The sequence below is a fragment of the Eupeodes corollae genome, chromosome 2 (assembly GCF_945859685.1).
Source record: "Eupeodes corollae chromosome 2, idEupCoro1.1, whole genome shotgun sequence".
NCBI classification, from domain to species: Eukaryota; Metazoa; Arthropoda; class Insecta; order Diptera; family Syrphidae; genus Eupeodes; species Eupeodes corollae.
The window spans coordinates 115,325,611-115,339,220 of NC_079148.1; the positions used below are offsets into that span (position 1 = coordinate 115,325,611).

Genomic DNA, 13,610 nt, shown 5'->3' on the forward strand with positions numbered 1-13,610 from the left:
GTCGATTAGTTCGAAGCCAATATCTTTAATTTTTGAAAATCAATTTTCATTAACTTTAAGAAATGTTTTTTAAGTGTTATTATTTTTAATAAAAATAAAAAAATTGTCTTTTTTCTTAATTTTCGAAAATCCATTTTTATCAAGTTTTAGTAATGTTTTTCATGTATTTTATTCTTTATAAAAAACCTTTTATAAGATGAAATATTTTAAAGCCGGGTTTTAAAAGATATTTAAGTTTAAAATTAACTTTTACTAACTTAATGTAACGTTGTTTTTGCAGGTTTTTAACTGTCAATTCGATTTTTCTCAAAATTTAACTTAATGTTAAAAACGTTTTTCTTTGTTGCATACAATTGTTTTGGAGATGAATTAATTTTTTGTTCGAAAATATTCGAGGGGACATTTATATTTTTCAGGATTTGTGATTTACAAAAAAAGCGTTAATTAATTTTTTTCAAAATCATATCAGTTTGATATCACGTTACAAAACATAACATAATTTAATTCACGTCGCAAGCGTGATTGGTTTCTGAGATATTTTGGATAAACCAACATTTTCACTTTACTTTTTTTTAAATTGCTGTGGTATAAAAAAAAAAACACCCAAGCAATTTTGTTGAGAGTCCTTTCTGTATCTTTCCGAATTATTATCTGTATAACACAATTAAATTGTAGTCAATATCTTAACTGGCTCTTGATATATGAACGATGAAAAAAGCTTCCCAAACAACAGACGTCTCTCCAAAAATCTTTTATTTAGACTCTAGGGACCTTGAAAAGTCGAGAAATGTCAACATTTTCAATTCGAAAAATCGGACCGGTTATAATAACTTCCTATAGGAAGTAATGAATCCCTTGACAGCTGACAAAAGTTGAAATAATGTTGCTAATTTAAAGTTCCATAGCTCTAAGAAAAAAAACACAAATTCGAAGTGAGTAATTCAAAACTCAAGGTTTTAAAGTAAAAAGTTGTCTACTTTCGGGGAGCCTCCATCAATCAATTGTGGCCACCGTCCCTATAGTTCAAAATTATTATTTATTTGGTTCGCTGGGCACAATTCTTGGACATCAAATCAATTCCATCCAATTTGTTTATCAAAACAAATAATTATGATTCCCAAATAACATACCACACATTTGTCCAACATTCCATTTCTTTTATAATTTACTCCTTTTAGTGAGTCCAATTCATTACATTTTATCCATTACGAGTTTATCTACTTTCGACTTTCTCAATCCCAACAAGCTCTCGTTCGAATAAGTCTCAAAAAGGATAAATACCACCCCCACAAAAGCGCTCAACATAAGACCAAGTCATAAAACGAAATTTATTGTTCAGCTTAATGTACTTTAGATTATACATATTTAGTTCCTTTTCCTTGTACAAGGATAAGAAAGAAAAAAAATCACGTAAACACACAAAGTATGCATAATTTTTAAGCACTGCTCCATTATCGCTATAAGAACTATACGTCCTCCCGAGTACCCAGCGAAAGAGCGAGTATGCATTTAAATTATAACGTCCATAACATAACTCTGGGAGAAAACCAAGAACGTTTGGGTAATTAAGAACTTGGACTTAACTCACTTTTAATCACTCCACTGATGGCACTGGGAGTATACCAACCAACAAAATAGAAGAAATAAACCAGTCCATTTTTATTGAGGCCAGTTGCATCATCAGGAACGAAAATATAAAACATCTGGATCTCTGTTGCTGAGGACGTAGTTTTACTTTTTGACACATTTATGGTGCAATGAAATAATCCTTGAAAGGACATCATTTTTGTCAGAGAATTACCCCACCTACATTTCATATCCATTACTGTTAGACATCGTTTTTTGATGGGTTTTAATAAAACCATCAAGGCGTGTTTTAATTAAACCATCATTGCAAAATGTATGTTTGAATGCCTAATGGAACGAAATTGCACAACATATGTACAACACATATTCGTAGGTAATTATTTTGAGGCGATGAACCTTGATACACATTTCTGGGACGTGCTCACAATTTTAAGTTGAAATTTTGAATGATTACTCATTGATCTATATTTTTTTCGATATTCGATACCGCAACGATATATCCATAGCTTTCAAGAAACAGAAGTCAAAAGGCTTTTTTAAATTCGGGTCACGCACAACGAGGCCGTCAAACCGAAAAACCATCACTTCGGTTTCATACTTCTTCTTTTTGCGTATAAAAGCGACTGGCCGGGAATGAGTTAGGCATATTAAGTTCACTACTTGCACTGTTAGCAATCAAAAACCAACTCTCAAACCAAAATGGCCAAATTCGTAAGTTTATCTTTCTTATCAAATTGCCTTACATTTTATTAACTTTTGGGTTGGTATTTTTATAGATCATTGTTCTCTTCGCTGTTGTTGCCTGTGCCGCTGCCAAGCCCGGTGTTCTTGCTCCATTAGCTGCAGCACCAATTGCTGCTGCTGCTCCTTTGGCTTACTCTGCACCTTTGGCTTATTCTGCACCTTTGGCTTACTCAGCTCCTTTGGCTTACGCCCCAGCACCATTGGCCTACAATGCAGCTCCTCTTGCTTCTGATGGAAGTAGCCGCATTGATATTCAAAACAACTACGCTTTTGCCGCTCCATTGAGGTATGCTGCTCCAGCTGCCATTGCTGCTCCATTGAGATATGCCGCTCCAGCAGCTGCTTTTGCTGCTCCATTAAACTTGGCTGCTCCTTTGGCTTACAGTGCTCCAATTGCTAAAGTAGCTGCTCCAGTTCTTTTGTAATAAAATTCTTTAAAAGAAATAACAACCACTGACTGAGAAAATGACTGATGAAAAAATAAAATTATTACGAGTATTAAAAAAAAACACTGAATTTGTTATTAAAAGTTCCCAATTTTTGTTACAGAAAAAAAGATAAATAAGGCATAGTTCGTGCTACACAAACATTAAAAAAAGGTGTTCACGTTGAACTCTTCTTAAGCGGCTATTTCCAAGCTACATATTTTGACATTTTATCATTTCTTCTCCTTTTCACTAATATTAAAACAAAATATGAAATAAATTGCCTCAAATGATTCCAATGTTTAATGAATAAATAGCGTTAGTGTTACAGGGTGTCAGATTGTGACAGTACAATTTGTCACAGTGAAAGTGGAAACAAAAATATAATGTTAATAGAAAATATTAGTGTTAAAGTTAAGTGTGACCGTATAAAATGTTAAAGTAGAAACAGTATAAACAAATGTTATTAATATGAAAATCCGAATGTCATACTGCAGTGTTCAAATCGACACCGTAAAAGTTTTAGAAAAGGGTGAAAGTATAGTGTCAAAGTGGCAGTGTAAAATTTTGATAACAAAAGTGTGAAAGTAAAAAATAATAAATGTAAAAATTTAACAATAAACGAGTGGACATTTTATTAAAATTTTATAATAAAAAACTTTGACAGCCAAAACATTTAGAAATGTAAAAATGTTACCATAAAAATTTGTATGTGAAAATGTAAAAATTTGACAGCGGAAATGTGTGAAAGTGAAAAGTATAGTAATGTTCTAAGAGAAACTTAAGTGCTAGAGTGCTGACATTTTAAGGAAGCAATTAAAAAGTGTGATAGTTTGTTAGTGTGACAGTGTAATATATTTCAGAAGTATTGAAGTGATAAAGTTTGCCAGTGTTATATGAGGAAGTCAGATTTGTCTTCCTTTTATGACAGCTTATCTGTTTTAAGTTCAGAGATAGTAAATAAAAATAAGGTCATTACCTCTAAAATATTTCAAAAAAGCTGTATTCAAATTTCCTTAAGACTTCCTTTAAAACAGCATAAATACAAACATCTTCTTGTTTTTTTATTTGCAACACAAACTACAATGGCAAGTTTTGCATTAGCAAAAAAGTGGGTCCCGTGATTCTGTCTGTTTGTACTCGCTCCTACAGCCTAAACCAATCGGAAGATTAAGTTCCAATTTGGAAGTTTAAGTTTTAAGCAAATTCGAGTTAAACTTTTTTTTTAATTTGTTTTAAGATCAAAAATAACAGATCCGAAAAAAACGAAAATCCGAATTTACTCGAAAACAAACCGATAGATTTTTATAAAATTTTGTATCATATATTTTTTTTTTAACTTCGCTTCTTTCAGTAAAAAAATATGTATTTTATTATTTCTTCAAAAGAATACTTTCGTAGAACCGTGATGATGAGTGCCTTATAGATGGTGATTTTAGATTCTTGAAAGAGACTCTACTTCTCAATTCTTCCCTCTAAGTCCAAAGAAGAGTTATTCTTCGTTTGATTTTAGCGTTGGTGTCGTTGTGTGTGTTTATTGCGGTGCTTTGGTAGACAAAGTCTTTAATTACCTAGAAGTTATAGGTGTCCACGGTGACGTTTTGTCCAAGACGTTGTTGTTCAATGTAATTTTTTGATGACAGTATATACTTGGTCTTGCTCTCATTGACCACTAAAACCATCTTCTTCGCTTCTGTCAAAAACACTCCACTAACATCACGCTTTGATCTTCAAATTATGTCAATATCATCCGCGTATCCGAGTAATTAGATGGACATTTGGGAGATTGTGCCTCTGGTGTTGATGGTTGAGTTTTGCGCAATTCATTCCAGAACAATGTGAAGAAGTCTCATGAAGGTGCATCACCTTGTCTAAAACCTTTTTTGACATCAAATGCAAATGCAGATTTTTCCGACCTTAAAAAAGCAGCGTGAATTCTCCATCGTCATTCTGCACAAACGGAAAAGTTTGACAGGGATGTCTAAACTAGACATTGCTCTGTAGAGCTCTTCCCTATAGATGCTGTCATACGCGGCTTTAAAATCGATTAAGAGATGGTATTTGAAGTGGTCTTTCCATATTCTCAACATAGACTGCGGGTCCACTACGATGTTCCCCTGATCGTATTTACAGGTTCGTGGCTGGTATCCTTGGGAGGTTTTTTTTACCATTTGGTAAAATTTACGAACGTCATTCCTGTTGTGACATCCCTCTATCTCCTCGATCGCGCGCTTCTCATGCTCTCTTTTTTTCCTTCTAATAAGCCGATGTTCCTCTCTCCTCTTCTGCTCGTAGAGCTCGCGAGCAGCTCTGGTCCTCTTGTGCGGGCCAACACAAAAGTCAAAAAAGAGGCTGGGATGCGATCCACACTGATAACTTCCCATCCCGGCTGTTGATTTTACTTGCTTCTTGCCTAAAGTTTGTAGGTTTTCGTGTTTTGTTTAAAAAGTTGCCAATTGAATCATTCAAAATTACCATCAATATTTTGAATAAAATAAAAATGTGTTATTTCAACATCTTGTAGAAAACAATATGTTTTTTATAAAATAAAATTAATTTGAAGCCAAAATCTAAAATTTTTGAAAAGATATTTCAGTCGAAAATTATTTTTTTCCAACTTTTAGTAAAGTTTTTATTTAAAAAAACTGTCTATTCGATTTTTCTCAAAATGTTAGCAGACTTCATAAACGTTATTCTTCGTTGCACAAAATTATTTTGTATATAAAATCATTTTTGTTCGTAAAATATTCAAGGTGACAAATACTTTTTTATTTATTTATTTTTTGATTTATGACAAAAAAAGGGTTAATTAGATTTTTTTCCAAAAATATACTAGTTTGGGATCACGTTACAATATATAATTAAAAATTTAACTCAATTCTCTAGCATTTTTGGTTTGTAACATATTTTGGGTTAGCCAAAATTGGAAGTATACAAAGTTATTTGAAAAGAAACTGCTCTTACGATTTCGAAAAAAAAAAAATGAAAAAAAAATAAATATGTTTTGAGATATCAAATGGCTTTATATTTTTGAAAACATATCCAATACTATAGGTACTATTTTTAAACATGCTCTTTGGATAAAGGTGCAAGTTTTTGCGACCCTGTAGTAAATTTTATTTTAAACAAATTTGGCAAAACATTGTTGCTTAACACATTTTTAGGGAACTTGTCAATACTTTTTCTTATATTCATTTTGCAAAGATTATTTTAAACAAGAGTTCTTAACAAAATGTAATGAGCATTATTAAAAAAAAAACAAAGATATTTGAGAAAAAGTCAAAGTCTTCCAACCCCCATTTTGACGAAAACCTTAATTTTGAACCGCCTTACAGACATCAATAACGTGCGGTTCTTGGTTGTTTAAACATAATGTTTCTATCTTTTTTCTCGTAATATATCAGCTTTATGAAGACGAAAGTTTGTTTTATGCTGACTTACATGAAATGCAACGTATAGACACTTTCCCTAGTACAAGTGAAAACTCTTTTTTCAGCGGTTTAGGAGTGAGAGCGGGGCAAACGGTCCACGTGATTTTTGTGGGTGGTTTTTACTTCGCCATTTTATATGGAAAAACGCTCTGGATACGAACTTTAAAAAAATGAAACCTGTGTACATTAAGTTTTGTGTCATTTTAAAAGATCCTCTTTCTGCCCTTACAATTTTAGGCTCAAATTTAAAATATTAGGAGTGTAATCCCACCGAATTTCTGCTCTGTCGAAATTATATCCTGTGCTATATTAAAAAAACCTATAAAATTTGCGTTTTGTAGTCCATAGAAAAAAGACTGCGTATCAAAACCTTAAGCTTACTGCTTATTAAATTAGTTATCAAAGAATTGTACTTAATGTCTAGATGGGATCCAATTACTTACCCTTTTAGATTAAATTTTAGAAACAAACACGAAAATAAAATATAGAAACTTTTGTATTTATTTCCAAGACTACAAATGGGCTTTTGTTTCTCTAATGCTGCACTTTTTCTCCAAGCATATTATTTTCTAATCAAAATCTTAATTATTTATTAAAATAAAATGACAAAGTCAAGAGTTTCTTGATATTTTTTGCTAAATTAAGAACCGAAAACATACAAACATATTCAAGTGTTCATAACTTTTCTCATTGAATTACCTCGGTTGCTTGGTTTCTAAACTTCGCAACAACCGCACCAGCAACCATCGGCAACCATCATCAGCAAACAGTATTAGCAGCATATAACATAAGCAACGCTCTGAGCCGACACCTTTACACATTAGCACGGTTTGATTTGAATAAATTAGCAGCTCTAGTGCCAAATTGAGCCTTATACCTAAGTTGAGAAATTCAAAACCATGAATCACGTTGATGCTGTGTAAATTTCAACACAAATTAATCAAATCTCAGCAGCTTCATTCCTAAAACCACCCTTCGCGTACTTTTGGGCTTCCATATTTCTATACATCCCGTCACTCTCATGTTGACGGAGTGAAGGGATGTGGTGTCCTTATATTTCTGCTCTCACCCGCAATTTCGTTCGATATGGAAGGTTGGTTTTATCCTTCCTCATATACAACCACTCATCCCTCTTGCTATGCTTGCTTCCGTACTCAATCTTTCTTGAATCCACAAAAAGCTGGGTTCAATGAGTTCACATCGCTGTGCTCTAATGGCAGTAGGTATGACTTGCTTTTGCTTCATCAGGGTGTATTGCCTTACGACACCACCCTGGAAACATCACCAATATCATCATCACCACACCAAAATATAAGCATCAGCAGCAGCAAGAAGTAGCGAGTGTTTTCTTGGGCTTGGGCCTGTGCTTGGTGCTCTGTGTTCGGCGCCTTAATTTCCCAAGGAAGTGCAAAATTTATGTCGTCTCATGATTCCACGACTTTGATTTCACGAAAAGTAGGAGAGTATGGCACTCGAGATGAAAATTACTAACGGATTTACATTTCCCAAAGATGTGTCACTTGATGGTGACGGTTTGACTGTGTATATACAAAACTCTATACTTATAGAAGCCAGTCTAGCTTCATCTAACATAGCAACAACAACACAAAATAAAAGAGCACTCTTTGTGATTTATTTCTTCTAAGTCCTTAGACGTGTTAAGGAATTATATTTACGGTATTAATCATAATGGTGGTTTGGTTAAAGAAAAATAATTTAGATTTGTTTAAGATTGATTTTTCAGGGAGGGTAAAATACTTAATTCTAAAGTTCTTCAGAAAGTCAAGCGATATTATACAACCCAAAAGTTTATCCAATGAAGTAACAAATTCATTTAAGCAAGAAATTTCTACAAATTCAAATCAATTTCCTTTCTAAGATCATGCAGCCATTTTGGCTGACTTATTAGAAACACCAGTCTAGTGCATTGGGGGTGCCACAGAATCGTGAATCACCATAACAATAGCCCAAAGTTTTTTTCGTCTAGAATACGAGAAGACGGTTAGCTTTAGTTTTGTACCAAATATAAAATAACATAAATAAAAAAAAAGTGTTTTTATTAATTTTTATTTATAGTATTTATGCTATATTATGAATTTATTTAAACAATTTTCTTAAATCAAAATAAAAACCTTCAGCTTTATTGCTTGCCCTAAAACGTTGTATCCATTGTATTTATTGACTGTTTCGGTTAACTCTACTAGAGTTCCTGTAATAAATTAGGCCGTCACTCTCTTCAATTCTGACCACAAAGAATATTCTAAAGAAATTCAAAAATGGACCTACCCAAACCCAATTTCAAGCTTCTCTATACAATCAGCGATATTGATCCTTAGGTACTAAGGTGTTGTCTAGGTTTTTTTTTACCTCATTAGAGTCCTGTAGAAGAATCAATTTATCTCAATTATTTGTTAATCCCTTTACCAAACATTTCACCCCACATTTTCAACTTTTCAACCACTTCACATTTTTCCCAAAAACACTTTTAGACCATTATAAATGCGTAGTGATGGTTATTTCTGACCTTTAGAACAACGTTTAAGTTTGATATGAGGATTTCGAATTAATCGTATTGTTTTCTTTGTTATACAAGAATTATTCTTCAATGGTACAAATCTTTTCAGTTGAAAAAAGAATTTGTTTAAGCTCATTTCCCTAGTGCCACAGTAGAAGCCTTTTGCTCCATTCAGCAATTGCTTTTAAGAGTCGAGCTGCCATCAAAAGATCTGTAGACTTAAACTTTCGATAACCTTTGTAGTTGCTCCCTAAGCAGCAAAAAAAACATTTGATTTGGTGAATATATCCAATTCTCACATTATTTGTCTTCTGAAGTGCGTTTTCCGTTATCACTTTTAAATAAGCGTACAAATAGATCAGAGTGCAAACATGGTTTTTAAACAATACATTTTCAACAGAACTCATTTATTACCCATATGTTCATATGCAAGGCAATTATTGGTACTATATTATACGTACAGCTATTTAAATATAAGTAAGACATTTTCGAATTCAGTGAAGTAAACTATTTTTTTTATTTTTACAATTTTATCTATTCTTCTTTTAATTTTGTATATGCATATAATTACTATGATACTTAAAAATAAAATCAAACACATTTTCTGGCTATTTTACAACTGAAAAAAAATGTTAATCAATTCAATTCAATTGCTTTGGAAAAATATTTAAGACTTTACAAAAATGAGTAACCAACATTTTTTGGTAAAGTTTAGTTTCAAATATTTAGTAGGAAACCCTCTTTGCCACAGAGAATCTATGCATCGGTGTTGGATTGACCCGACAAAGGTTTGATATCTGTCAACAGGAATGGCATACCAAGCTGTTTTAAACTTGGTGTAAAGGTCTTCCAAATTTGTTATGTTCTGAACACTTACAGCAGCCTTAACCTCGCCCAATAGGAGCTCTATAGGATTTAGATTTATACTTGCTGAGGCCCATTCAAGCATTTTGACTGAATTATCCTAAAACCACTTTTTAGTGAACTTTGTTGTGTGCTTTGGGTCATTATCATGCTGAATTCTCCGTATTACAAGCAAATTCTCATCATCGCACGGCACAGCTCACGTTTTGTAGTACCTCGACATATGTAATTCCTGTTAAGTGAGGATGCCATCGATGTGATGAATCGCTCCAACGCCACCGTTCACACGTTTATTGGCCCTTCTCCGTGCTTCACAACGGGTAAAGTGTACCTACGAATTCAGCGATTTTTATCTACGCACAAAGCGTCTATCATCAGAACCCAAATGGTTAATCTTTGTTTCATCACTCCAAAGAATAAATTTTCATTGCTTAAGGTCTAAGAATAGAATAGGACACGAGGGAACGAAACACACATTTTGCATTGCTTGGATGTCAGTTATGCCTTCTTACAGGAAATTCGCCCATGTACGGTCCTTGGTATTATTTCGTCAGCTAGATCTCAGAAATTTCTCGATTAATATTCACAGAACTTTTTCTTGGATTCTCTTTTTTGCGATTTTACGATCAAATTCTGAAGGTTGTTATTCGGGTTCTGGCATGGAACTTTGGCAATGCTTGCTTTTATGCTGAAAATGTTTTTTTAATGCACACTTTTTTGCTAATTCAAAATTCATAAAAAAAAGAAGCTGGGATGCGACCCACACTGATAACTTCCCATCCCGTCTGTCGATTTGTCTTGCTTACAAGTTTGTAGATTTTTGTGTTGGGTTAAAAAAGTTCTCAGTTGAATTATTCCTAAAAATTGTTAAATCATCAACAATATTTTTCATACAAAGAAAAAGTTTAGTGTGACAATCTAATTTTCTTAAATTGATTTTAAGTCGACAACAATATTTTATCAATTTTAGTAGCATTAAAATTAAATTTTTATAAATTGGTTGAATAAAATTAATTTCAGATATATCAAGTGCCGAAAATCAATTTTTACCAAATTTCCGTAAATTTTGTTGTAAATTTTATTTTTGTATAAAAAACGGACTGTGTAATTAAAAAAAACTGAATGTCGAAACAATCATTTTTGTGAAATAGAAAAAGCTTAAAGACAATATTTTTAATTTTTGAAAAGATTAGATTTTTTAGATTTTTCAAAAAATTTTAATGAATGCTTACAACAATATTTTTTTAAAGATAAAATTTGCTTAAAGCCAGTATGTCAAAGTTTTGAAAATATATTTTAATCAAAAATCAATTTTTACCAACTTTTGTTAATTTTGTTTAGGTTTTTATTTTTCGTACAAAAAAATGATAATTCGCTTTTTCTCAAAAATTGTTTGAAAGTTAAAAACAATATTTCTTATAAGTAAAATTAGCTCGAAGCCATAATTTCAAATTTTTGAATTTGATTTGAGTCGAAAATCAATTTTTGTTTACAATTTTTGATCAATTTTTTTTGTTGTAAAAAAACTGTCTTTTTGATTTTTCTCAAAATTTTATTGAATGTTGACAATAATATTTTTAAAAGATGAAAATAGTTTAAAGTAAATATATAAAATTTTTGTCAATTTGATTTTTCTCAAAATGTTTAAAAAAATATTTCTTATTAGTGAAAATTGATTGGAAGCCATAATCTCAAATTTTTGAGAAGATATTTAAGTTTTTAAGGTTTTAAGTTTTTTGTAAAAGAACTGTTTTTCTCAAAATTTTACTAGATGTCAAAAATGTTTTTTTTGTTGCACAAGATTGTTTTTGAGATGAAATCATTTTTTATTCGTAAAATTTTCGAGGTGAAAAAAACTCGTTATTTGATTTTTTCCAAAAATATACTTGTTTGGTATTCCGTTACAATTTATTATATAAAATTTAATTTAAGTCACTGGCATCTTTGGTTCGTGAATTATTTAGGGTTTAGCAAAATGTTCACATTTTTTTTTTAAATGTTATGGTAGAAAAAACCACTACGCAATTTTCCTGAGAGGCCCTTCTGCATTATTATCTACTAAACTAAATTTATTTGAAGTCCATATCTCTACTTGTTTTTGAGCTATGGACGATGAAAACAACATCGCAAACGTACGTACACACGCAAGCACACTGCACAGACATCTCTCTAAAAATCTTTTATTTTAACTCTAGGGACCTTGAATCGTCGAGAAATGTCAAAATTTTCAATTCGAAAAATCAGACCCATTACAATAACTTCCTTAATTTAATTACAAAATTGGTACTCAACCAACCTAACCCAACATTTTTTTTTTCTTGAAATAATAGAAATTGATGATCTTAATTAAATTTAAAAATGGCTTTTTACTCCTGTTGTTAATTAACAAAAATCACAAAAAACTGGGCATCATTAACACAAAATGTGATGTGATATTGAGTGACCGTTATTTGAATTGCAAAATGCAAACTGAGATATAGGGTGAGAAAGCCTTATTTTGTAATTTATATTAAGATATATTGCATATTCACTTGCTGTACTTACAAAGGTCCTATTTATATTTCCATATATGGAATATATGTGTGTTAATATTTGTTTCAAATAGAATAAGTGCAAATCTAGGTAGACAAATATTTTCCTACTTGTGATGCTTTCCTGGATCAACAATTATCGTCCAATTTGTAAATTATCATGTATACCAAACTGTAATACAAAATTACAATTACAAAAATTGATATACAATAAGTTAGCTTTCCTCGTGAAAGAACCATCTGTCTATTGTATCCAATTTTATTTTAAATAAACTCAAAAAGATCGTCAAATTGATGTAATTGACACAGATTTTGCGAAAGTTTTTGTTAGAGTAAATCACTCAATTTTGTTGAAAAAAATTATATTTTTTGGTTTTCATTCAAATCTTTTGAAATGTTTGGATTCTTACGTAAAGATCGTATTAAATTTGTTAGGATTGAAAATATGTTCCGTTTTGGTAACCTCAGGTGTTCCCCAAGTAGCCACCTTGGGCCTCTTCTTAGCCTAATTTTTATCAATGACTTAACTGATATTTTCGAAGATTCTGTTCAACTTCTGTTTGCTGATGACTTTAAGTTGTTTAGATGTATAAAGTCCATTACGTTTTGTCATCTGTTGCAAAATGATCTTGGTAAATTATCTGAATGGTGTTCTGTAAACCAATTATATTGAAATGCCTCTAAGTACGAATGTTTTTCTTTTTGTCGTAACTTTTTCCTAATTATCTTCGAATGTTGGATTAAAAGCCATGATAGACTTTGTGAAAAAAAATATCTGAGCGTAATTTACGACTCCAAATTTAACTTTGTCAAGCATATAGAATTATAGAGTTTAGTGTTTAAATGCGATAGTAAAGATTTCAAAGACCCTTTTGCTTTTAAATCGCTCTATTCATCTTATGTCAGATCAATATGAGAATATTGCTGTGTTATTTGGAATCCATTCTATAACATTCATTTAAACAGAATTGAAGTGGTTCAAACAAAATGTACTAGGTTCGGAATTCAGAAATAAGGTTTGAGCATCGAAACTCCATCATTTACTACCTATGTAGTACCATATTAAGTGCATTTTTCTTTTATTATTAAATAATTTATATGCTCCATCGCGACAACTGAGTGTACGTTTTTTATTTCTAGAAAATCTAAGGAGGTAAAAATACGAAAAACAATTTGGAAGATAGAATCTATAATTAATTTAATATCGACATTAAACTTTTCATGGTGTTTTTCCTTGAGGCCTCAGATTCATTGATGATGAATTTATCAGTTCCTCACATAACGTGTAACCCAAAATCTTAAACAAAGTTAATGTTTCCAAAGTTTTCAGACTAATTATAGTAAATAGAAATTATACAATAAGGCATTTTTGACATTATCCACTGATTTCATTATAAATATAGGTCACATTCTATACCCACAATTCGAATTGTATATAAGATCGAATCAACTTCGGTTATTATTGATGTTATACGTGTGTATATTTGGTCCTTACTCTATAAGACCTACTATC

General features: G+C 31.5%; 1 protein-coding gene across 1 annotated transcript; it reads left to right on the forward strand.

Moving 5' to 3' along the window:
• The first annotated feature begins 2,171 nt into the window (after positions 1–2,171).
• On the forward strand, positions 2,172–2,838 carry LOC129947419 (cuticle protein 18.6-like). The gene is made up of 2 exons (XM_056057961.1): positions 2,172–2,298; positions 2,364–2,838. The coding sequence occupies exons 1-2, from the start codon at positions 2,287–2,289 to the stop codon at positions 2,754–2,756; spliced, it is 405 nt and encodes a 134-aa protein (XP_055913936.1). The 5' UTR covers positions 2,172–2,286; the 3' UTR covers positions 2,757–2,838.
• Positions 2,839–13,610: the final 10,772 nt, after the last annotated feature.